Source organism: Schistocerca serialis, chromosome 6 (genome assembly GCF_023864345.2).
Source record: "Schistocerca serialis cubense isolate TAMUIC-IGC-003099 chromosome 6, iqSchSeri2.2, whole genome shotgun sequence".
Lineage (NCBI taxonomy): Eukaryota > Metazoa > Arthropoda > Insecta > Orthoptera > Acrididae > Schistocerca > Schistocerca serialis.
The window spans coordinates 304982320-305010145 of NC_064643.1; the positions used below are offsets into that span (position 1 = coordinate 304982320).

General features: G+C 39.7%; 1 protein-coding gene across 1 annotated transcript; it reads left to right on the forward strand.

Annotated features, from left to right (window-relative positions):
* On the forward strand, window positions 1-27826 carry LOC126484518 (probable tRNA(His) guanylyltransferase). Its single transcript, XM_050108065.1, has 2 exons — window positions 1-786; window positions 27430-27826. Exons 1-2 carry the CDS (start codon window positions 148-150, stop codon window positions 27739-27741), a joined length of 951 nt encoding a protein of 316 aa, XP_049964022.1. The 5' UTR covers window positions 1-147; the 3' UTR covers window positions 27742-27826.

Genomic DNA, 27826 nt, shown 5'->3' on the forward strand with positions numbered 1-27826 from the left:
TGTAGTTAGTGGTGACATGTTATCGTAAACATACATGGAGTCTGTTAACCCACGTGGGTTCTCTTAAACACATATTATTGGAATTTGCCGTTCCACCAATGTAATTGTTTATAATGGAGCATGAAAGAGCAAAGAAATTATGTTTGAATGTGTGACAGGAGGATGTTGCATGCGCAAGTACATTGCCTGCAAAGCTGTGTAGGCTGTTATCGTGGATTTTCACGTGTACGTCAAGAAATACTTGTGAAACGGTGCTTATCGGTCATGGCGAAAAGTAGATTCGAGTATGTAAAAAAATTTGAAGCGAATGACAGTTGTCTGCCGAACTGCTGGATAGTGGTTAGAATTGATGGGAAAGATTTTCACAGGTTTACGGATGCTCATGGTTACGAAAAACCTAACGATGTTCGAGGACTTAATCTTATGACTGAAGCGGCAACTTATGTAATGAATCAGTGGAAAGAAATATGTATAGCTTATGGACAAAGTGATGAGTACAGCTTTGTCTTTAGGAAAGACACCACATTGTTCAACCGCAGATCTTCAAAGCTTATGAGCATCGTAAACAGTTTATTTTCGTCGGCATTTGTTTACAATTGGGGAAAATGTTTTGGTTCAGTTCCATTACAGTACCCACCTTCATTCGACGCACGGGTTGTGCTGTATCCGTCCGACGATAATCTTAAAGATTATTTGAGCTGGAGACAGGCAGATGTTCATGTGAATAACCTGTACAACACTGCTTTCTGGTCACTCGTATTAAAAAAGGGGATGACTAATACAGAGGTACTTAACGTTAAAAGTTGTTTGAATCTGAAAATGTATTTTTACTGTTGTACAAGCCTTACATAGGCGTTGATTTCCTTTGTCCACTTGTTGTAGAAATATGATCTATTTTAGAATCATTTGTCAATCCTTTGAAATTATTTTATTGGCCGTAGATCTTCGTACAAGCCCTTTGCAGTAATTGCTGTGTTACTAGATTATCAGGAATTAATTATATCCTGACTTGTGATCCATGAAGTGTTGTGTTACTTAACCATTTCATTACTCCTTTGTCTAATGGTGCCAAATATTTGATAGATAAACATAAAGTGTAGGATTGAGGTGATTGTGCAGTGTATTTATTAGATGTTGAGTTATCAATCCAGAGAGGTTATTCCTTAAGCCTTCAAGGTATGGATGAGCAGCTCATGAATTGTTAAGTGTAATGTGATTATCTCCCCCACCTGGAGCTCAACATGACTTTCACCCCTGATTATGCTTTTTGTACCTTAAAAGTGCCAAGGTACACTTTGGCTTATTTATTTATCCATCTCTAAGCATTAATAAATGCAATCAGTGTTGTCTTTTGGGTCCACACATGGTTTGTGTTAAATTATATTATTCTCTTACACCGGTATGATGGTTAGATTCTTAAAAGAATAAACTTTCAGGGAACTAAACTGTTCATCAATTACCACAAAAAAATCCTTTTTTGCTATCAGTCCTGTTCTTCCTTGACTTAGAGAACAGCATTGTATTGTCAATATTGTGAGCTACATTGACTACCGTGAATGCCATGTTGTTTTTCTGCTTTCACTGTGATTACAAGAGGTATAAAAATTTATATTTATTGGAAGGAAGAACTTTCTCCCCACACCCTGTATATCAGTTTTTCTGAATAATTGTGTATACAAATGTAAATCATGTTAATATTTTTTACAGCAGAAAAGTTTGATAAAAAAGTATTCTGGTTGGAGGCCTAAGTTAGTTCTTACATATCACTGAAGAAGTCAAACATGTCCTATTACTGGATTTGGAAATACAAGTAGCAGTTCTTTATGGTTCATGGGATCACATCTGATACTCAGAGTTCTTAATCTGTAGATCATGCCACTGTTGTCAAAAGGAATTAGAGTAGATATGTGTTGTGGCTGAAATAGTTGTTAGTCAATGGTGGTCCATTAGTCTTGCAGGAAGTATCACTGTGCAAGGTCTTGCAGTCTACCAGTTGTCTGCAGAAAGCTGTACACGGAGGCTGGGACCATTAAACAGTGTATTAGACAAAGATAATTTTTCTTTTCCAGCTGGCTGAAAAAGTAGGATAAAAATACGTTAAATGGAAATGTTTATAATCCTTGCTATCCCAGATATGTAAATGTGCAAAGGGCTGTTGACAAAATGATGCTGAATCGTTTGCCCATGCAGGAAGAGTTGGAGATGTCTTACCACAGTGCTAGTCATCAGTTATTATTCAACAATAATCTTTAAGTCGGTTGGATGTGCTGTCCATTTGAAGGCCATTGCTTTAATAAGAGAAATGCTGTGGGACTAGAGAGAGGGGAAGAATACAAATTGTAGTCCCAGAGAACAGTATAAATTAAATTTGGGTTGTGTAGCTTAGGATCTATCATTGTCTTGTGTTTCTCTTCTGTGTTATGAAAATTTGTGTGTGTGTGTGTGTGTGTGTGTGTGTGTGTGTGTGTACAAGAAACTGGATTGAAAAAGGCCCTTCAGAAATTGGATCTGTATCAGTATAGTAATGTCTGGATTTGCCTTCAAAGTGATTTAAAGGAATTACAGAAAACAAATCTTAATGGAGTGACAGGGGTATGAACCCTGCTCCTCCTCAGTGCGAGTCCAATACAATGCAACACTTACTTCTAGTAGGAAAAATAAGTTGTACAGCAAATGGGAATACTTAATTATTAATCTTGAGTGTTTTAGCTCTTTCAAAACAGTGACTTAACAAGAAGAGGTAGTACACAACATATTATCTAGCCATAATAACCTGTGTGCCGTAAGTGTATTGTTGCATGGGACTACTTCTCGCTACATTTCTTCTTTTGGCATAATGTTATGGCCATTCAACTATTCCATACCAGAGGACCTCCCTCACTGAGACAGCTTGTGCTGTTTGTATGGAAGAAGCTATTATGTCTCAGAACTGTACAAAGGACAAAATATGGCAAATCCTAGTTGATCCTCTCCAGGCTTCCTTGGTCTGTTCATAAATGTCTGCAAGGAGTTTGAAGCAATTCTATTCAGAAATTCTGGCATCTCATTAACAGTGCTTTCTCTGTGGTTCACAAGAGGTTAATATAGCCAACTTCAGGAAGTACCAGCTGCTGTTTTTGTGGTAGGTGATATCCATACTCAAATCCCATCACAATAAGTGGCACTTCTATAACCGAGAACTGATCTGGTAAGCCCTCTGTATGTGTGGACTGGTACTTTAGAGTCAACTCCCCACTATGTAGCTGTGACGCTTCCGATGATCATCCTTACTATGACCATTTCTATCCCATATAATATTGTTCACAAATAAACTGAATGTGAACCATCCCTTTTGAGTGAGTGCGTAACCCTATAATTTTGTCTTCATGTCTGACACATACCTGATTAAGATATAGAAAGATCCATTCAGAAGTCTTTAATGAGACATAAAAACTAAAATGAGAAGTTATCCTTGCATTACTTCCTTTCCTCCATTCTTTGTTGTTGTTGTTGTTGTTGTTGTGGTCTTCAGTCCTGAGACTGGTTTGATGCAGCTCTCCATGCTACTCTATCCTGTGCAAGCTTCTTCATCTCCCAGTACCTAGTGCAACCTACATCCTTCTGAATCTGCTTAGTGTATTCATCTCTTGGTCTCCCTCTACGATTTTTACCCTCCACGCTGCTCTCCAATACTAAACTGGTAATCCCTTGATGCCTCAGAACATGTCCTACCAACCGATCCCTTCTTCTAGTCAAGTTGTGCCACAAACTTCTCTTCTCCCCAACCCTATTCAATACTTACTCATTAGTTATGTGATCTACCCATCTAATCTTCAGCATTCTTCTGTAGCACCACATTTCGAAAGCTTCTATTCTCTTCTCTTCTTGTCCACACTATTTATCATCCATGTTTCACTTCCATACATGGCTACACTCCAAACAAATACTTTCAGAAACAACTTCCTGACACTTAAACCTATACTCGATGTTAACAAATTTCTCTTCTTCAGAAATGTTTTCCTTGGCATTGCCAGTCTACATTTTATATCCTCTCTACTGCGACCATCATCGGTTATTTTGCTCTCCAAATAGCAAAACTCCTTTACTACTTTAAGTGTCTCATTTCCTAATCTAATTCCCTCAGCATCACCCGACTTAATTCGACTGCATTCCATTATCCTCGTTTTGCTTTTGTTGATGTTCATCTTATATCCTCCTTTCAAGACACTATCCATTCCATTCAACTGCTCTTCTAAGTCCTGTGCTGTCTCTGACAGAATTACAATGTCATCGGCGAACCTCATAGTTTTTATTTCTTCTCCATGGATTTTAATACCTACTCTGAATTTTTCTTTTGTTTCCTTCACTGCTTGCTTAATATACAGATTTAATAACATCGGGTATAGGCTACAACCCTGTCTCACTCCCTTCCCAACCACTGCTTCCCTTTCATGCCCCTCGACTCTTTATAACTGCCATCTGGTTTCTGTACAAATTGTAAATAGCCTTTCGCTCCCTGTATTTTACCCCTGCCACCTTCAGAATTTGAAAGAGAGTATTCGAGTCAACATTGTCAAAAGCTTTCTCTAAGTCTACGAATGCTAGGAACGTAGGTTTGCCTCTCCTTAATCTGGCTTCTAAGATAAGTCGTAGGGTCAGTATTGCCTCACGTGTTCCGATATTTTTACGGAATCCAAACTGATCTTCCCCGAAGTCGGCTTCTACCAGTTTTTCCATTCGTCTGTAAAGAATTCGTGTTAGTATTTCTTTCCCCCATTCTTGTCAATTGTTCCCTTATGCTCTCCCTGAAACTCTGTACAATCTCTGGTTCTTTCAGTTTATCCAGGTCCCATCTCCTTAAATTCCCACCTTTTTGCAATTCTTTATAAAAGATTTTTATACCTCATTGTCAGCTCCCTTCAGGTTTGTAAAATTGTATTATCTAGCCATAAGAATCTGTATGCCCTGAGTGCTGTTGTGTGGGACTGATTCTCAGCTGTATTTCTTACATGGCCGTAATATTACAGCCACATATCTCATTTCATGAGAGGCAGACTAAAGGGGGCACATTACGACTATAAAGTTTGTTGGAAAGTTATATGTGATAGTTTTCCTGACTGATTTGTACACAGGGTGACATTTTGTTGTGTTGGATGAGACATTTTCATGTTTGTGAAAATAAAAATGTGAAAATATATTTTCCATTTGCTTTAGTATATCAGTTTTTCCATGCAGTTTAATTTCAACCAGATCCACTCTGTTTCAAAAAATGCAGTGGATAGGACTGTTACTAGAACAGTAACTTGACTTTCTTTCAAAGGGCGAGTTTAGTAGTTCTGCTCCTTTGATAGCCTTCTTGTGTCAGTCTCCAGATAATGAAAGTAAGTTTCATTTTTTAGTGTGACTTCCTTACGGTACATAATAAACCAAGGAATTTGAAGGGAACTAGCTGTTAGTAATGAAAATGTGTGTAAGTCAGGCTCTGTGACACAAACTGCGGAACTAGTATGACATAAATATGCACGCACTGGGCATTTAATGAGTGGTTGCTCTGATAGAGGGTTGATGAGTGGCTGCAGGAATTAAGGGACTATGTGGGAGGCAAGGAGGGGAGGGCGGCGGATGGGAAGGAGGTGGATAAGGTAAAAGGAATTATTGGGAGGAGGATAAGGAGGAGGCAAATTGCTCATAGTGACAGTGGCAGAATGTCAATTCATGCTGCAAATGATTAGGAAAACTGACTACTGAATGGAGGAATGGGCTGACTACTGAATGGAGGAATGGGTTGAGAGTCCAAAGTTATGATGGATGAAACGTATGTAAAATGAAGAATGAGTGTGGGCAGGAGTGAAAAGTGGTCAGCCCAGGATGGAGACATGCTGAGCTTTACTTCAGGGGTGTTGTGGAAATGACAATTTTATAGACGAAGATATTCCACAATTGCAGTTCAGTGAAATAGCCCAGCGTATAAGGAAATCCATGTGATACTGGTACTGAAGTAGCTATTGAAGTCATTTTCATTTCCTAAAGTGTTTCATGAAAATAATTACGCCATCTAATTGTAGACTTAATTGTACTTCGGCTTTCTCTCTCAAGAGTGTTAGTACATACTAAGGAATCAATTATTCCAATCCATATACAGACCACTGTCTCAGTTAACCTGTTATAGCTCTTAGGCTTACTTTACTGATAAGCTACGCATCCATACAAACTTCCTTTATGTCCCATTAATCACACTGCTTTTGAATAGCCTCTACAGACTCCAACACTATCAGCATTGTATTCTTCAAGAAACTTACTCTCACTGAAGTATCACCTCTTGCAAGAAGATGGTTCTTCAGCTGTGAATCTAGGCTTAATCGTGCCAAACTTGTAGAGTACCAGAGTTCCTTAAAATGTTCCAGACAATGGAAGTATTAAGTAATGACCATAACTGTTAATACATTCATCCCAATGTAAGACAAGATTGCCAGTGCATTCATGGAAAATTTTTTGCAGTTCCCCATAGAACCAGGACTGTATTCAAGTATACAACTCTTCAGCCAAAGAAAATTGATGGCCATGAATGCCTATCTTCACAGCTTCAAAATTGTGGAAATCACATGGGGAGAGCTACAGCATAGTCGAAACAACGTTGGCAACCTCAGGGCTCGTCCACATGTTGCCAATGTGGTTTTGACTATGCTGCAGAAGTTTCACTGGAAACTCGTACACATCCTCCATACAGTTATGACCTCTCCCTCATTTGATTTCCATGTTTTTTAAGTCCTGAAGAAAGACATTCATGGCTGTAAATTTGCTTTTGATGAAGAGGTGCACGCCTGGGTACAATTATGGTTCCATAGGCAACTTCAAACATTTTTACGTGAAGGTATCGATCGTTGCATCGGACAGTGGGATAAACAGAGATTACTCTCATTTTCATTTGACTAGTCCTTATGTTTTTGCCTGCCTACCCTAATGACCACAACCAGCATTAACCATATATGGAGCCTTGTCAAATTTAGGTCCAACTTCTGTCTCAATCCCTGATAACCTTCAGGAATTTCTCGTTTATGTCCTAGTTTCACCTTCCTCCTCCAAGTCCTTTTTTTTCCTGGTGAGTCTAACATCACAGATTTTGAACAAACAGGTTTTGCGGCCTAGTTTACTGTTATGATTGGTTACAAGGCTACCATAGAGATGCCCTCTGCTTTTGTTGCCGCATTGCATATAACACAATTCCAACCAGACTGAGCAAGGTGGTGCAGTGGTTAGCACACTGGATTCACATTAGTTAGGACGACGGTTCAATCCCGCATCCGGCCATCCTGATTGAGGTTTTCCGCGATTTCCCTAAATCGCTCCAAGCAAATGCTGCGATGGTTCCTTTGAATGGGTGTGGCCGACTTCCTTCCCCATCCTTCCCTAATCCAATGAGACTGATGACCTCACTGCTTGGTCTCTTCCCCCAAACAACCCAGCCCAATTCCAACCATATCAGTCAGGTATTTCAAAAGGAGTCTTTTAGTGTAGTTGTGAAGATCAGTAATTATGTGGTGGGAGTCTCTACTGTTTTTCCAGTACCTCCTCTTATAACCATTACCACTTTGATCCCATTCTAGAACTTTAGTGTGGACCTCAAAGAACTCATCAGCAAATTAGATTCCTTCCAAAACTAGTCACTTGTATCAGTCACCCTCCTCACATTAGGAACTCCTCCCCCTCCACCCCCTTTTCCTCTTCATTGTGCCCAAATCTCCCCAAGCCCAACATCAACCCTATCGTGGCTGGTTACAGAACTAGCACAGAGACATCCTCTACCTTTGTTGACCCACCATCTCCAATCAATCGCTGTAGTCTCCTTCGACATACCCAAGACACTAATGGATTTCTTCATTACATTTCCACAATCTCTGGCCACATTATCACTAGTCTTCTCACTCATCACTGTAGGTACTATGCCCCGATCATAAAAATTCCTCATGACATTGCTATCCTGAAAGAATACTTTTCTCAATGTCTCCTCATGCAGAACGTTAACTGCTCACTTATCTGCTTGGCCAGTCACATTCTGACTGAAAAATTCTTCTTCGAAACCAAATCTGTAAACTGTTTCTCATATCTGCCATAAACATACACAAGGATTATCTCTATTTAACTAAATATCTTTCTGGTGTAGACTCGTGGTACTCTTCCAGATTCTCAGTACCATTCCTAAATGTACTTCAACTGGTCCTTCTCAGCTTTTATAGATGTTGAGCTTCTTCTCTCTGATGACTGTAAAAACATGTCAGCATCAAACTCACTAAAGACCAACAATACCACCCTTTTGACAATTGTTTTATGTTCCTTGTCAGAAACTCTGTGATCATACTTAAATCTGTAGGACAAAATGGGCATGCATTGATAACCTTTACAAAGGCCATACAGATGGATAATACCATGCCCAACTAGTTCTTAAATATAATTCCAATGCAATTTTTTATCATAATTGAAATAAACATGATGCCACTGCAAATCAGTTTCTGAACAATACAGCCCTTATCACCGAGGCATAACAAGCCACATCATTCACCAATATTATGCCTTAATGAAAGACAACAGACTCAAAGTTCTATCTTCACATTCCAAACTGATATTTTGTCACCTACACAATATCCCATCAAATCACCATGCCACTTGTAATTCTAAATGTGTGCTGTGAATCAGACAAATGTAAACCTGTGCAGTTCTACTACTCACCATTTCTTATTGTATTCCTGTCACAGGCATTTCTTATCTGATCAAAGAGACTGCATATGAGAGCAGATGTGTCACCTGTGAACATTGCTGCAAGTGCTGTACAGTGTTTTGTGGATAAAAGTTTACTAGTTGTTTATGAAGGAATGATACTGCCAAAATATTAGAAACTGGAAACACAACTGCCTGGTTGTAGTTGCTGAACACTATTTGTCTCCTTTCTTTCACCACCTGATACTTCTCAACCACCACCACCTCCACCTCCTCCTCCTCCTCCTCCACCTCCTCCTCCTCCTCCTCCTCCTTCTTCTTCTTCTTCCACACATCTTGCTTCTCTGCTGCCATAATCCATTGGTAAGAGAGGAGAGATGTAAGGAAGTGGAAAAGCTATAGTCGGTTCTGAATAACTTTGACAGTTTGGCTGGACCGTGTGGGGAGGGGGGGGGGGGGCACTGAGCAGAGTTGCAATGTCCCCCACTGACCATGCCCATGATCTTAATTTCATTCAAATCACTCAAATGGGCAAATTATTCAATGTACAAATATGGAATTGGTGTCAGTGTGTTTTTAAAAGATGTGCACGGTTTTCATTTTAGATTTATTTGCATCAGCAAATTAATAAGACATTATACTGAAAATTGTTTTGTATTGACATTACCCAACTTTCAGCTTGCGGGTAACTTTATCGTTATTGAAGTTAGGTCAACAAATTATGTGAATGATATCTTAAGAATAAATCACATTTTCATCTGTTCCAAACAGGATCAGTTACTTTTTTTAACACAAGATGATTTCAGATAAATGTGATGCACAATGGTCTGCTTGTGTGTCAAATGCTAAGTGGCCACCTATATGGTTTCATTACAAGAAACAGATAACTAAGTTTATAATTATTAAGTTTTCAGAGCCACTCACTCATTTATAACACAAAAAAGAATAAGATCTATACTTGTTTGTTTGTTTGTTGAGAAAATTTTACTTAAATAGACTTAACTGGTATGTGGGACAGAACAAAAGCGATACAAAAAGCAGTGTTTTTGTATTGCAGCAACTGTATTGCAAACAGTGATATTTATTTTGTGTGGTAGATATTAAATTCCTAGGATGCACTTCATTTGGAGTTAGTTGCTGATAACAACCTTATTACGGCATCAAATTTTACAAAAATATAATTTACCATTGTCAAATGAGTACTTCAGCATGCAGCTGAATCTGCATGCGCTCCATTTTTATTGTGGCAATTGAAAAACTCCACTGACATCAGTCTCATTGTTAAGGCACTTGTTTGAAGTGTCACAGTCGCTTTTCCAAACCAGCTTCATTCCGCAATGCTTTTTTCCATGATCCTCAGTGCATGTTTGCTGGATTTCTTGCATTTGACATTCATAACAGCTTTTGTGAGAGCTTCAGTTGAAGAAATGTAACCTTTCATTTGGGCTCGTATTAATTGTTTTGGGTTGAAATGGTAGTGGTTAGGTGGTAGTGTAACAATGGTAAGCCCATATGCTTTTGCCAGCTTGTCAATTTCATATATGGGGAACTGTGATTTAGTTCCATAAGCTCTACATTTCTATTTATCATTTACAATGATGTTACGATGCTGGAACCAATCAATCATGTCCTCCTTTTGCTTTGTGATTGTAGGTGCCTTGAAAACATCTGAATGTAAGGTGTGTTATCTTGAACAGTTGTTGATAGTTTGCCCAGGTTTGTAAATGTAATGTCATCTTTGATTTAAAAAGTAGCAGACCATTTGAGAGAAAATTGTGGAAGGTGCCTGCATGAAGAAGAATAAGTCTGCCCCTACCCCATTGCCAGTTGGCATTGTCATTTTTCCTTTAGTCGTGTTGTCTGTCTAATTCTGCTTGACAGTATGACCAGAACTAACCCATGTTTCTTAAATCCGCACCACTTTGCCAATATTCACTTATTTGCCTTAAAAATCAGTATCACCATCAACGGCTTATGTCTGTAGTGAAATCCTAGATTGTGCAAAACTAGGAATAATTATATGCAGCTGGCTTCTAACAGATGTGCTGCCTTAACCTGCTGAGTGTCAGATGTTCCTTTCTGCGATAATAATTGTAAATGTGATGACAAATTGCATCCCAGCAAATCAACTTCTGTTGGTTATCTGCTTACCTTTACATGGTTTTTCCTGTTGGTTTCAAACTTTGATGTTTTTCCAGCTTTCTAACTCCTGCAATTGTAAAAATGAAAATAACACACAGTACAGCAAGCTGCCTGACACTGAAGTGCAAGTGGGAATTGTTGTGGTGGCGGCGGCTGTGGAGCTTTGGCAACTTCAGGTGGTTGCTGCAGCTACAGGTCTCTTGGAATTGTTGGAATGCATGCTGTGCATCCTGCGTGGGCTTCCACCTTAGGGCTTCTGTGGTAGTTGTCAGTCCTAAAGCAATTTTGAACAGCCTGTAGTGCAGTTGACTGGGCTTGTAAGTGTGCCCATGTGCAACCATCAGCTTCGTGCAGTTTTATGAGGATAGTTGTTTCCATTGTCACAATATTTCAGTTGTAGTAATAAGAACAGATGAATGGTTGTGCTGGAATTACAGTGAGGCCCACTTCACAGCTTGCTTACTGCAGCATTAACTACTTAGTACCTATAATGACTCAGATGAGATCTGTACGACGTTGTCACTTGAAATGTGGAAGATTTTGGACTCTTATCATCATTGACAATAACAACCATGCTTTTAATAACTGACAATAGTTGCCTGCAGAATCTTATACCCTGATAGGCCAAAAGATTATAGCAGTTGCCACACTGAATACCACATGGTGACATTGTGAGCAAAAATTTGCATAATCAGAATGCTATGGAACACATCTGTAACACTATCATATGCACAAACCAGCAGCCTCTAAGTTATGAGAATTGTGTGACCAGTGTGTAAATATTTGGTGCCACATACCTCCGGAAACCTACCAAGGACTTGTCGAATCCATGCCACATAGAATTGTTACAGTACTGCATTCCAAAAGTGGACCAATACACCTTTAAGAAGGTGGTCACAATGTTTTGGCTCATCAGTGTAAGGGCTGGTGAATATTTGAAATGTTCACTTTCCAGCCTCACTCTGTTTTGAAGACATTTCATTCTCAGACTGCATTTTGAAAATCTAGTAGGAAAGGAGATGTTGGAATGAAACACTGTCAACTGCCCTTCATTCTTTTGTGCGTTATTTTTTTATATATATAGAAACACACACACACACACACACACACACACACACACACACACTTCTGAAGACATGTAAAAGAAACATATTGTTGATTTTATACCCAACGCAGCTGAACAACTTAATTTGACAATGCCCCCCCCCCCCCCCCCTCCATCCCTCTAATGCTTGTGTCCAAGACAATAACATTAATTATTACACAATGGAAATGACAGATTACTACTCACCACACACAAATTATTAGTTAGAACTGTCAGCTAAGCTGGAGGTTTGCAGTGGCCAAGTGTAGATATTATGTGTAATTTTCTTGATAGTAAAATAAATAAAACTTTGAGGGTTAATGTAATATGTTATAAGCAGAATGAGATTTCCACTCTGCAGTGGAGTGTACGCGAATATGAAACTTCCTGGCAGATTAAAACTGTGTGCCGGACCGAGACTCAAACTAGAGACCTTTGCCTTTCGCGGGCAAGTGCTCTGCCAACTGAGCTACCCAAGCACGACCCATCCTCACAGCTTCAGTTCTGCCAGTACCTCATCTCCTACCTCCCAAACTTCACAGAAGCTCTTCTGCAAACCTTGCAGAACTAGCACCCCTGAAAGGATATTGCGGAGACATGACTTAGCCACAGCCTATGTTTACATATGTTTGCAAGCTCGCAGAAGACCTTCAGTGAAGTTCGGGAGGTAGGAGATGGGGTACTGGCAGAATTGAAGCTGTGAGGACAGGTCGTGAGTCGTGCTTGGGTAGCTCCGTTGGTAGAGCACTTGCCCGTGAAAGGCAAAGGTCTCGAGTTCGAGTCTCAGACCGGCACACAGTTTTAATCTACCAGGAAGTTTCATTTTATAAGCAATATAAAATCAATATTAGAAACAGTTGTAATCCTCCTACTGATCAGAAACTCTGCTAAGTGTCTTTGAGCAAACGTAAATGAAAGTCATCACTGGATTAATTAAATGTTGCACGGACTGGAAGCGATTTACAAGAAGAAATCTGAAGTGTAGAAATTGATAAGGTAATTTCTCATTATGATCATAAGAGCCCCCTGGAATAAATGGATAAACATTGCACTTTTGTGCTTTAAAAGTGAGAGTAAAAGAGAGATATTAATTGCAAGAAGGAGAATTAGGTCAATAAGGATAATTTGCAGTGTGCTGAAAATATGTTTACAAATGAACAGATATATACCTGATGCCTGCGTATCAAAAGGAACACTTGGAACAGCTGTAACATTACAAGGAGACGAAATTAACAGCTAGTTTGTAGCTTCAGCAGGCAAAATTCCTAATTAAAGAAACAGAGAAAAAGAATATATTTAACTTTCAGTATTGTTAGTTCCTTCCTCAAAGATGGATTAAGAAAAAGAGAAATTTGAAGTTAAATGAAAAGTATGGTTAACAACTCAAAGGAAAGTAGGAAAAGAGATGAGAGCAAATAAAATGAGGACTAGAGAAGGGGTGGGAGATGAAAATAAAAAAAGTAATAGGGCAAATGATTAACTTTACAACTGGGGAAAAAGTGGCAGGGAAGAGGCATTGTTATCGGAGCATATGGACTATCAGACCAATTGTGTGATTGGATTGAAGAGTTCCTAGATAACAGAACGCAGCATGTCATTCCCAATGGAGAGAAGTCTTCCGAAGTAAGAGTGATTTCAGGTGTGCCGCAGGGGAGTGTCGTAGGACTGTTGCCATTCACAATATATATAAATGACCTTGTGGATAACATCAGAAGTTCACTGAGACTTTTTGCAGATGATGCTGTAGTATATCGAGAGGTCGTAACAACGGAAAATTGTACTGAAATGCAGGAAGATCTGCAACGAATTGACGCATGGTGCAGGGAATGGCAATTGAATCTCAATGTAGATGAGTGTAATGTGCTGCGAATACATAGAAAGATAGATCCTTTATCATTTAGCTACAATATAGCAGGTCAGCAACTGGAAGCAGGGGGGGGGGGTAGGCATTAGGAGTGATTTAAAATGGAATGACCATATAAAATTATGGGTAAAGCAGATGCCAGACTGAGATTCATTGGAAGAATCCTAAGGAAATGCAATCCGAAAACAAAGGAAGTAGGTTACAGTACCCTTGTTCGCCCACTGCTTGAATACTGCTCATCGGTGTGGGATCCGTACCAGAAAGGGTTGATAGAAGAGATAGAGAAGATCCAACAGAGAGCAGCGCACTCTGTTACAGGATCATTTAGCAATAGCAAAAGCATTATGGAGATGATAGATAAACTCCAGTGGAACTCTCTGCAAGAGAGATGCTCAGTAGCTTGGTTTGGGCTTTTGTTGAAGTTTCGAGAACATCCCTTCACTGAGGAGTCAGGCAGTATATTGCTCCCTCCTACGTATATCTCGTGAAGAGACCATGAGGATAAAATCAGAGAGATTAGAGCCCACACAGAGGCATACCGACAGTCTTTCTTCCCACGAACAATACAAGACTGAAATAGAAGGGAGAACTGATAGAGGTACTCAAGGTAGCCTCCGCCACACACCGTCAGGTGCCTTGTGGAGTATGGATGTAGATGTAGATCAGAGATTAAGTCTACAAAGTCATCAGATGTAAGATTATTTTGGAGAACAATTTACCACTTTGCTCTGGTTTTGATGTAGGCAGAGCAATATATCAAATTACGTTTACTGTTTACCAACCAATACATATTCACATCATGGTCTTTTTATAGGTATGACCACCACCAAACTGGCATAGTTTATGAATCTACACACAAGAACTGTCCACCTTGGGGACTAGGGACACACAGTATCCAATTGCTGAGCAGGCTCTATAGGATGACACAAGGGACCTGAGTACTGATTACACGAAACAGTTCATTTAGATCTTTCCACCACTCAGGTGCAACCAAATGCCAACAGTGTCTTGGGACAGTGGAGATTCAGTGCACTCTGTTGTGCTTGGGATGAGAAATCACCTTTCAGAAATCACTCTGAAAGGTGGATGAAAAGGTGTGACCTGGTCAAGTGCATTAGGGTGCAGAAGGCAATGGAAAACACGCATTAAGGATTCCTTATAAAATGTGGCCTTAAGAAAGAAAGAAAAAAAGAAAACATTATAGATGTAATATAGCTTCCCAATTGGAACTCCAGGTGAAACAGCAAAAGAAGAATCAATCCAGGAGAAAAAGTACTCCATATTGGGACCTGGAATGTTCGGATTGTACCATAACCAGGGAAACTGAAAAACCTGAAGAGAGAAATGCAGATAAATAAAATCTATGTGATAGGCTTAAGTGAAGATGGGAAAGGCAAGGTGAATGATGGTGTCAGAATCTATCATTCAGGGAGAGAAAAAGATAGCAGTGGGGTTGGCATTATAGTATAAAATGAGGTAACAGCTTGAGTAAAAAAGAGTTATATATGGGGAAAGTAGACTCAGTGCTCACAGAAAGATATATTAATAGTCCAGGTGTACATGCCAACATCCTCTTATGATGATGTTTTAGTAATACAGCAAGTGTATGAACATATTGAAGCTCTGTTGAGAAAATATGGATTGGCAAGATGAAATGAGAGAAAAGAAAGGTCACTTGAATTTTGTCTGAAAAGGAAATGTTCATCACTGATAAATGGTGTGCATACCACTAAAGACGGCACTGTACATGGGTCTTGGCAGGAGATAGAACTAGATACTAAATAGATTATAGTTGACTGGCTAATAGATACAAGAATGCAGTGAAAAACTCTTGACAGGCTACTGCGAACTGGTGTTAGTAGCGATCACATGTTCCTCATGATAGCACAACATTGAAACAAGTGAAGAAAGCATACAAGTAAACACATGGAACATAGAAAGAATGAGATGAAAAGTAATAATACTTCCCAGGAAAAAGAGTAAATATACCTTAGATAAGAATGGAGATGATGCAGAAAATGGAAGGAAGAAGAAAATATAAAAACAAAGGAGATGAGAATACACAAAAGACTAAATCAACAGTTGAGAAGGGGTACTCAAAAAGTGAGGGAGTAGTGGTTAAATAAGAGTGTGTTGGTATAGAAGATTTGGAGAGAGAAGGCCAGTTCATTTATTTATTTATGTATCAGTTTTTGTGGGACCATACAGACCTCAGCTATTTGGTTATGGAACAAGTCAGTACATTGTTTACAAAATGTTGAATAGAAAATTTCTAAATAAAAGAATTAATCGTCATCATTTAAGACTGATTATGCCTTTCAGCGCTCAGTCTGGAGCATAGTCCCCCTTATAAAATTCCTCCATGATCCCCTATTCAGTGCTAACATTGCTGCATCTTCTGATGTTAAGCCTATTACTTCAAAATCATTCTTAACCAAATCCAGGTGCCTTCTCCTTGGTCTACCCGGACTCCTCCTACCCTCTAATGCTGAACCCATGAGTCTCTTAGGTAACCTTGCTTCTCCCATGCATGTAACATGACCACACCATCTAAGCCTGTTTGCCCTGACTGCTACATCTATAGAGTTCATTCCCAGTTTTTCTTTGATTTCCTCCTTGTGGACACCCTCCTGCCATTGTTCCCATCTACTAGTACCTGCAATCATCCTAGCTACTTTCATATCCGTAACCTCAACCTTATTGATAAGGTAACCTGAATCCACCCAGCTTTCGCTCCCATACAACAAAGTTGGCCGAAATATTGAACGGTGCACAGATAACTTAGTCTTGGTACTGACTTCCTTCTTGCAGAAGAGAGTAGATCGTAGCTGAGCGCTCACTGCATTAGCTTTGCTACACCTTGCTTCCACTTCTTTCACTATGTTGCCCTCTTGTGAGAATATGCATCCTAAGTACTTGAAACCGTCCACCTGTTCTAACTTTGTTCTTCCTATTTGGCACTCAATCCATTTATATCTCTTTCCCACTGACGTTACTTTCGTTTTGGAGATGCTAATCTTCATACCATAGTCCTTACATTTCTGATCTAGCTCTGAAATATTACTTTGCAAACTTTCAATCGAATCTGCCATCACAACTAAGTCATCCGCATATGCGAGACTGCTTATTTTGTGTTCACATATCTTAATCTCACCCAGCCAGTCTATTGTTTTCAACATATGATCCATAAATAATATGAACAACAGTGGAGACAGGTTGCAGCCTTGTCTTACCCCTGAAACTACTCTGAACCATGAACTCAATTTACCGTCAATTCTAACTGCTGCCTGACTATCTATGTAAAGACCTTTAATTGCTTGCAAAAGTTTGCCTCCTATTCCATAATCTCGTAGAACAGACGATAACTTCCTCCTAGGAACCCGGTCATATGCTTTTTCTAGATCTATAAAGCATAGATACAAATCCCTGTTCCACTCGTAACACTTCTCCATTATTTGCCGTAAGCTAAAGATCTGGTCCTGACAACCTCTAAGAGGCCTAAACCCACACTGATTTTCATCCAATTTGTCCTCAACTAATACTCGCACTTTCCTTTCAACAGTACCTGAGAAGATTTTACCCACAACGCTGATTAAAGAGATACCTCTGTAGTTGTTACAATCTTTTCTGTTTCCATGTTTAAAGATTGGTGTGATTACTGCTTTCGTCCAGTCTGATGGAACCTGTCCCGACTCCCACGCCATTTCAATTATCCTGTGTAGCCATTTAAGACCTGACATTCCACTGTATTTGATGAGTTCCGACTTAATTTCATCCACCCCAGCCACTTTATTGCACTGCAATCTATTGACCATTTTCTCCACTTCCTCAAATGTGATCCTATTTCCATCATCATTCCTATCCCATTGTACATTGAAATCTGAAACATTACTGATCGTATTTTCACCTACATTGAGCAACTCTTCAAAATATTCCCTCCATCTGCCCAAGGCATCAACAGATTCACCAGCAGTTTTCCTGACCTGTCGAAAATTCTTCTCATTTCCTTCTTACCTCCCTTTCGAAGACTGCTAATTACACTCCAGAATGGTTTCCCAGCAGCTTGACCCAAAGTCTCCAACCTGTTTCCAAAGTCTTCCCAAGATTTCTTCTTAGATGCTGAAATTATCTGTTTGGCTTTGTTTCTTTCTTCAACATAACTTTCTCTGTCTACCTGAGTTCTAGTATGTAGCCATTTTTGATACGCCTTCTTTTTCCTTTTACAGGCTGCTTTGACTGTGTCATTCCACCAAGGTGTTTGCCTCATCCTACCTTTACACACTACTGTTCCAAGACATTCTTTAGCCACTTCTAGTACTGTATCCCTGTACCTTGACCATTCCTTTTCCAATGACTGTAATTGACTACATTTAACTAACTGGTACCTTTCTGAGAGCACTGTTATGTACTTGTGCCTGATTTCCTTATCCTGAAGGTTCTCCACTCTTATCCTCCTACATATGGACCTGACCTGCACTTTTGGCCTCACAATACCAATTTCACTGCAGATTAAATAGTGATCAGTGTCATCAAAGAATCCCCTGGATACACATTTGCCCCTCACAGCCTTCCTGAATTCCTGATCTGTTATTATATAGTCAATGACAGATCTGGTTCCCCTGCCTTCCCAAGTATACCGGTGAATGTTCTTATGTTTAAAAAAGGAGTTTGTGATTACTAAGCCCATACTGGCACAGAAATCCAAGAGTTGTTTCCCGTTCCTGTTGGCCTCCATATCCTCTCCAAATTTACCCATAACCTTTTCATACCCTTCTGTTCGATTTACAATCCTAGCATTAAAATCGCCCATGAGCAGAACACTGTCCTTGTCCTTTACTCTAACAACTACATCACTGAATGCGTCATAAAAACTATCCATCTTATCTTGATCTGTCCCTTCACAATGCAAATATACTGACACAATCCTAATTTTCTTGCTGGACACTGTCAAATCTATCCACATCAGTCGTTCATTTACATACCTTATTGCAACTACGCTGGGTTCCATTTCTTTCCTGATGTAAAGCCCTACACCCCATTGTGCTATTCCTGCTTTGACTCCTGACAGATAGACCTTGTATTCTCCCACTCCCTCTTCTTTCTCACCCCTTACCCGAATGTCACTAACAGCTAAACGTCCAACCCCATCTTACTTGCAGCCTCTGCCAGCTCTACCTTCTTCCCAGAGTAGCCCCCATTGATATAAATAGCTCCCCATCTTGTTACCATTCGTTTGCCGAGCCGTATCTTAGGAGTCCCTGGTTTGTCAATTAGAGGTGGGACTCCGTCACCTCCAAAGGTCCGAGGCATTTTGCTCTGATTGTTGCCAGCATCATATTTAAAGTACCAGGGAAGCAGGTTGCTAGCCTTACTTGCCCCGGGTCCCATTGAGTTTTACCCCTAACGGTTGAGGGACTAACCGGTCGATTTAATAGTCTTTGCCGTCTGAGCACAGAGGTGACCATGACTCAGAATATGTCCGAGATGCTCAGCCTTATTCCAAAGTAACTGGTATCCCGACTGTCAGGACCACTTACTTGGCTACTCATACGTTGCCCGTGGTTCATGAACTAGGACATGACAACAGGAACCCACATCATGAACTAAGAATTAATAAAACATGAAAAAACTTGTAAGAGCGTGTACAAGTAAATAACATATTACAGAGAAAAGTTAACTACTGCAAGGAACTCCTGTACAGAATAGGAGTGTGACAAAAAAGGAACCTATCAACTTGGATTTAAATACTTGGGGTTTCTCACTCAATTTTTTTTCAGTTCTGTTGGAAAGTGAAAATGAAACCCGCTGAATGCTGCACAACTTTCTGTATGGTGCATAAGGATGTGTGAAGTATTAGTAACAACAAAGCCATGATGGAATATATGAGGTGTTGTTATAAAATAATGGAACTGATGTCACAGAGTAGGTACACTTGTGGCAAAGATGAACTACTGATAGCAGTGAAGTGTGAAGCTTCTTAGTCCAATGCAGCATATGTCATGTCTGTAGAAAACCAGTGTGGCCATGGCCTTCATTTGTGTAAGAGCCATTATTTTGCTTTGCCGGAAAAAGATGAGTGTAATAAAAAAGCAACAGTCATGAACCTTGGAAAAAACTGTTACTGAAACGCATATGTTATGAAAAGAAGTGTATGGCAGAGACTGTTCATCAAGAGAGTGGGCCTAGCATTTCCAAGGTGGCAGAGAGACATTGAAGAGACTCTCACCCAAGACACCCCTCAACATCAAAAATGGATGAAGATATCATAAAAGTAGATAATTTGATTCAATCTGATTGTTGGTTAGGTACTCAATCAATTTCTGAAACTACAAATTGACAAAGAATGTGTAGGGCAAATTTTATATAACGAGTTTAACAAGAGAAAAGTGTATGCGAGACTGTTGCTAAAAATTTTTACAATTGAACAAAAAGGAGCTCATGAAAATGTTTGTATTGATACTTTGAATACCATTGAAAATTATCCTAATTTTTTTTTTGAAAGAGTGACGAACATGTGATGAATTTTGGTTTTTCACTTACGATCCAGGAACTAAGTGCCAATCTATACATCGAAAGGGCCCAACTTCACTGAGAGTGAAAAAAGCTCAAATGAGCAAATCAAGATTCAAAGCAATGATGATTGTTTTGTTCGATATTTGTGGAATTGTGCATCTGCACTAGGTTCGTGAGGTCAAACTATTAATCAGCTTTACTATTTGAGGTTTTTGCTCAACTCAAAGAGAAAATAAAAAAAAGACCCAAACTGTGGAAGAACAAGTTATGGGTTCTGCATCAAGATACTGCACCAGCTCATATCACATTATCTATGAAGAGGTTACTAGCAAAGTACAGCATTAAAAGGATTCTAGTGAAGTAAAGCATCCTCGTGTTAGACCACCTACCTTATTCCCCTGATTTAGCACCATGTGGCTTTTATCTACTCCCCAATGGGAAATGTGCATTAAAAGGAACAAGATTCCAGGCCACTGAAGCAGTGATAGAAAAAGTGGCACATCTCATCAAGGAGCTCACGTGGGAAGACTTCCACCAGCACTGTTTCTGTCAATGGAAAATTAGCAAGGAGCGTTGTAGGGACAGAGGAGGGGAGGATATTTAGGGTGACAATAACTGAATATGTATGTTTTTGAAGCGAAAAGTGTTAAAGCAGTAGTCCCGTTCTTTTATAGCCACACTTCATATATAAAGGGATGTCATGAATTGACACTGGAGGTCAGTCTGATCACCCTTTTCTGAACTAAGAATATTCTTGCTGAGCGCACAGAGCTGCCCCAAAAGATAACAGGATACAAAGCAATAGAGTCAAATTATACATCCCTTTTTGTTGGAGGCAGTGGAGATCATTCTTTCCACAAAGTTCTTGAATATGATATTTCCAAGAAAGTCTTCAATTGCCCACGCCCACAGTCCCAAGAATTTAAAATAGTCAGCTTCACTATCTGTTTGTCCAGCTTGGACAGTAAAATTTTGCTTTTAGACGAGTTCCATATCAGAAACTGTATGCATTGTGTTTTGGTGCCGTTAAATGTTAATCTGTTCTTTGAAAGTCATGTGCTGATGTTACTACCTACCTATTAGCTACATTATTTACGTTACATTCCATGTCTTTCACAATAACATGTACATCATCTACAAAGAGAAATATGTTTTAAGTTGTCTGCCATGTTCAGTGGCAACCTCCACTTTACCTGACTCCAGTCAGATTCAGACCTCTTCCCTGTTTGTTGACACTGGAGGACAGCTTTCTGCTTCATACTTCCAGATATGAAGTGAATTACTGTTGAGTTTTTTCCATAACATGTCTGGGTCCAGGCATTTTGCAGCACCATGCGAAAATATCAAGTGCTACCACCCCCCCCCCCCCCCACACACCCACCCACACACACACACACACACACACACACACACACACAACCCTACTTCCATTTGCAGACCCAGTCAACCTTCTTCACAATGTAATTGAAGACATGCATCGACAAATGGGCTAACCATCAAATGTAAAAGTTTAGAGATAAATGTTACCATCTGTTGCTAGGTACGGAATTATCAAAATTGACATTGGTATTTAGGGGTGAGACAAATGTCACTTTTGATAGTTCCCGTACCATCTACAGTTCCCTCTAGCATCATGGAAAGTATTGCCTGATGTGTTAACAGATGTCCTAACAACCTGTCCCATCTTCTTGCCAGTGTTTTCCATATATTCCTTTCCTCGCTGGTACTGTGAAGAACATCCTCATTCCTTACATTATTAGTCCACATAATTTTCAACATTCACCTGTAGCACTACATTGCAAGTGCTTTGATTCTCTTGTCTTCTGGTTTTCCCCAAAGTTAGTGTTTCACTACTATACAATGCTGCGTTCCAAACATACATTTTCAGAAATTTCTTTCTTTAATTAAGGTCAATGTTTGATACTACTAGACTTCTCTTGGCTGTGAATGTACTTTTTGCTTGTGGTAATCTGCTTCTTGTGTCCTTCTTGCTCGTATGTCGTGGGTTATTTGGCTGCCTAGGTAGAAGAATTGCTCAGCTTCTTCTACTTTGTGAGCCCCTATTCTGATGTTAAGTTTCTTGCTGTTCTTGTTTCTGCTACTTCTCATTACTTTAGTCTTTCTTCAGTTTACTCTCAGACCATGTTCTGTACTCATTAGACAGCCCTTTCCATTCAACAGATGGTGTCACTCAGGACAGTGATGTCAGCAAGTCTTCTCATTGCTATCCTTTCACTTTGAATTTTAATCCCACTCTTGAACTTTTCTTTTCTTTCTGTCATTGATTCTTCAATGTATAGATTGAACAGTAGGGGAAAGACTATATCCCTGCCTTACACCCTTTTTAATCTGAGCACTTCCAGTATTATTGTTTCTTCTTGGTTCTTGCACATATAGTACATTACCAATCTTTCCCAATAGCTTACCCCTTTTTTCTCAGAATTTTGAACATCTTGCACCATTTTACATTGTCGAATGCTTTTTCCAGGTCAAAAATTCCTATGGATGTATCTTGATTTTTCTTCAGTCTTGTTTCCATTATGAACCACTATGTCAGAACTGCCTGACTGATAGGCACCTAACACATCCTAATTTTCTTTTCCATTCTTCTTGCATACGAGGGCTATCCACAAACTACATTACATTTTGGAATTAAAAATAAATAAAGTATTGGAATTTTTTTTTATTATATACAGATGAAAGCCACACTTAAATACTACTTTTCTACATAGTTGCCATTTAAATTAAGGCACTTATCGTAGCGATGGACGAGCTTGGAAATTCCTTCGTCGTAAAATTCGGCCGCCTGTGCCTTCAACCACATGGTTACCTCTTTTGGGACAGAAAAGGTGTGATTTTTGTGGATTTCCTGGAAAGAGGCACTACAATAAACTCTCAAAGGTATTGCCAAACTCTGCACAACCTCAGAAGAGCAATACAAAACAAGCGCAGGGGAAAGTTGGGCTCAAAGATCTTGCTGATTCACGACAACGCCCGGGCCCACATGGCAAATGCCACTCATGAAGTTCTCGAATATTTTAAGTGGGAGTTGTTTCCTCATCCGCCGTACAGTCCCGACCTGGCACCGAGCGACCTCCACTTATTCCCAGCAATGAAGAAGTGGTTGGCTATGCAGTGTTTTGATGACGACGCACAGCTTCAAGAAGAGGTAACCATGTGGTTGAAGATGCAGGCGGCCGAATTTTACGATGAAGGAATTTCCAAGCTCGTCCATTACTACGATAAGTGCCTTAATTTAAATGGCAACTATGTAGAAAAGTAGTATTTAAGTGTGGCTTTCATCTGTGTATAATAAAAAAAATTCCAATACTTTATTTATTTTTAATTCCAAAACATAATGTACTTTGTGGATAGCCCTCGTATAAATGCTTTATTTGCTGGAAAAATTTGTAAAGCCCCAATGCCTGTTTAGTGTGTCCATAGTATATAAAGGAAAAGTGGTTGAAGTTGGGTATCGAGAAGGCATGCTTTCCGACATGGCATAATTGCCAATTATGGCTCAAAACAAGCAGTTTTGAAAGCATTTTCATTTAGTGTAGCAAAAAGCAACAGTTAAATCCTGAACAAAGTTGTTGGCTTGCAACCAGTGTGAAATACAATGAAACTGCTTAAACAGTTCCTACTACACTGTTGCAATGCTTCAGCTCCAAAATAAGGTTTGGTAGTTTTTTTTTTTTTCCTGAGTAATTTCAGTATTAACATATATTAATTATGACTTCATCATAGAGAAAGAAAAGATGATGAGGGAAAGATTAAAAGAAAGTGCAGAGAAAGAAAAAAAAATTAATTTAGAGGAGTGTGTCGAGAAGAAATGTAAATCATATTGATGGCAGATCCAAGAAAGACAGAGTGATGAGGGAAGGATGCCATGTACCTTCTCTCGTGTAAGCGATGCTTAGTGACTGAATAAAAGAAGGGTATGGCATGTGATGGGCAATGCATATTTTACTTATTCTTTGTCCACTTATTACAAAATGCCTTTCTCAGTGATACCGCTGTAGGTGTTTGAGTGAACTGTGTAGGAAATGTTAGGCCATCACACGTTGACGTTTATCTTTACTTCTTTATTATAAAGTGTTCCACTTCTGTAGGGGCTTTCAAGCTGATGTAGGTACAGTTCAAGTGTTGTGTAAGCAAATGATAGAAATAGAGTTGGTAAGTTTTCCGATTTTGAAAGATGTACCCAAAGTAACCATCTCCAGTTCTTGAACTGTCATCTGTTCCACTATAGTGCAGACAATTTCCAGTAACAAAGTAGATTTTATGAATGATTTGTAGTTCCAACTTATTCTCACGTTCTTCATTTATGCAAAACTTTCATAGTCTTCTATTAAATGTTAACATTTTGCCATCCCCAGAAATTTGCCACTTTGCATGGTGGCACTGTAGGTAGAGTTGAGGAAAAGGGTGGTTCAATGCTTCATGTCGAGCGCTTTTCTGTGCAACTATGAACATTGAAAGTTGGTTGTTGAAGAAGAGAGAAAGGGGCAAAATTAAAGCACTTCAGTTATGAGTTTGGAGAAAAATAAAGAAAATGAAATGGGAATATACAATGAAGAAAAATGGAGTAATCGAAAGATTAGAGCAACAAGCAAAACTCCTAAAACTAATGAAAGACAAGAAAAAAGCAAACTGGGAAGGTGGGACATACACTACTAGGAAAAGGAATTATATCAACTATCGAAGGTACAGTGCAAGGACAGAAAAAATAGGGAGGAGAAGAATAAATATGCTGGATAAAGTGGAAGGTACTATGCTATGAAGCAACTGGCCTGGAACAGAATCAGGTGGAGACACAAATTATGTCAGAAACTTGCTAATAGACAAAGTTACTAGTTCCCATGAACTTTTGTCTTTGTCCTCACAACAGGTGGCTCCTTGAATAAAACATTCTTGCTTTTCCAGCCGCGTCAATTCGAATAAAATGCTCGAGCTTTCGATGGCCATCTCTGCCATCGTCGTCAGGAGTTCACTGACTGCTGGGGCTGTTACGGTCTCTCGCTTATATAGGCATGATGACATCATCAGCAGCCAATCAGATCGATCCAATGTGGCGTGCGTGCATAAGTCGACCCGGGAGCTCGTGGCAGCACCGGTGACATCAGTTGGCACCAGGGGGAGGCGTCACATTTGAAACTGCCGCTTCTGCGTCGCGCATCTGTCTCTGCTTTCTTTCTATGTCCAACGCCCATCCCCATGCCCTGCTGATTGTGTATCCCTGGTCTTTGTTGAAATTGTTGTTGTTTAAGCAAATATTATGAGATGACTGATGGCACAGCCATGGGATCACCACTGTCTCCAGCAGTCGCAAATTTCTTCATGGAGCACTTTGAGGAGCGGCTCTGCAAACTGCGACGTTACGGCCATCTTGCTTTCTACAATACGTTGATAACACCTTCCTGATATGGCCTCATGGTGAAGATACACTACAGCAGTTCATCGATCATATGTATGGTGTCCATCCCAACATTAAATTTACTGTCGAGATGGAGAAGCACGGCAAGCTACCATTCTTGGATGTTTTGGTTGAGCAGAAGGCAGGAGGCCAGCTTGGTCACTCAGTGTACCGGAAACCAACACACACTGATCGGTACTTGAATGCCAATAGTTTCCACCACCCTGTACACAAGAAAGCTGTCCTGAACATGTTGGTTCATAGAGCCAAGATTATCTCTGACGACGACCACCTACAGTCCGAATTGCAGGACTTAAAATGTGTTTTTGGGGAAAATGGATACAGCAAAAGAGACATCGTAAACGCTTTCAAGGGCCGCCGACGAAAGACAGCTGCTGAATCAGAAGAAGAGGCCAAACGGACTGTATTCCTGCCATACTGTGGAGCAACTAGCAATAAGTTAGGACGTCTGCTGCAGAAACATGTGCTAAGACCAGTGTTCCAGCCCGCCCCCAAGATACGAGATATGTTGTGCCCTGTTAAGGACGACATTGCTCTTCGAGCGTCCGTTGTGTATGGTGTACCCTGTGAATGTGGCAGCATGTTCGTTGGACAGACAATTCGCATGGTTGCAGAGCATTGTACTGAGCACAAGCTCCATATAAAACAAAGGGAGCTTGACAAATCGGCCATAGTGGAGCATTGCCTAGGAAACGGACATAAGATACAGTTCAAAAATACAAAAGTGTTGGCTCATGCTTCTACATATTGGGACTCCGTTATGAAGGAAGCGGCCGAGATTCGCTTGAACAACAACAATTTCAGCAGATTCCAGGGATACACACTCAGCAGGGCATGGGGATGGGCATTGGACATCGAAAGAAAGCAGAGACAGATGCGTGACGCAGGAACGGCAGTTTCAAACGTGGCGCCTCCCCCTGGCACCACCTGACGTCACTGGTGCTGCCACGTGCTGCCCAGGTCGACTTATGCGCGCGCGCCACATTGGATCGATCTGATTGGCTGATGATGATGTCATCATGCCTATTTAAGCGAGAGATCGTAACAGCCCCAGCAGTCAGTGAACTCCTGAAGACGATGGCGGAGATGGCCATCGAAAGCTCAAGCATTTTATTCGAATTGACGTGGCTGGAAAACCGAGAACATTTTATTCATGTATGCCGTCGTGAAAGACTCTGAGGATAGGTGGCTCCTTCTCAACTTGAGGTCTGAATGACTTGTCCCTCCCATTCAGCCTGCCCTTCAATCCTTCCTGAAGAAGAACTAACATTTCTAAAAGCTAGGTATGGTACCTTTTTCATTTTAAATGTGAGAGGAGATTCTTAAAAGGTGTAGCCATGGTGTACTGTCATAGAACAACTGTAAGACATATTTGGCATAGAGTACATGGTCTGCTCACATTTTTATGGAATTAATTAAAACCATTACATATTCAGTATTTTGTTATTTTTAGGTGACCGTATGGTGTTTCACAAAAAAAGCCTATATCTAGTTGCAAATAATGGAAAATTATGTGCTTATTTATGATATTACTCCACTGTAGCATTATACATGTTTAAGTTATAAAAGGAAAAGGCAAATATAAGCTTATAAACATAATTTATAAATGTATATTACATATTTATGTCACATAATTGCACTGTTATCAGAAATGTTAATTTGTATTCACATTATATCACAATTGTTTTTTTAATACAGGCAGAGGAACGACTACGTGGTACTCTCACCGCAGATAAGAATGAGATACTCTACTCAGAATTTGGTATAAACTACAATAATGAACCTCCAATGTTTCGTAAGGGTACAGTATTGCTCAGGAAGCTGATTAGAGTTGAAGAGGGTGGAAGACCTCGCAAAGTTGTTTTACCATTTTGTATAGATATAATTGGAAAACAGTTTTGGGATGAAAATCCTGAAATACTGAACTTTCGTGAACTTCAGATATGTGACAGTGGCTGTGAATCTCAAAATTCTGTTTCTAGAGAAGCTCCCAAAAACTCTGTTTCCTGAAGACAGCAGAAATATTTATGACAAATTGTAATATATTTTCATCACATTTTATGTGCTTTTAATAAAAGACATTGCAGATTTGTAA

Bases quoted from the DNA above. Each gene is read 5' to 3' on its own strand.
- LOC126484518 (XM_050108065.1), top strand. From the start codon at position 148: ATGTGTGACAGGAGGATGTTGCATGCGCAAGTACATTGCCTGCAAAGC. The intron at 787-27,429 runs GTACTTAACGTT...TTTTTAATACAG, and splicing joins AGGGGATGACTAATACAGAG to GCAGAGGAACGACTACGTGG.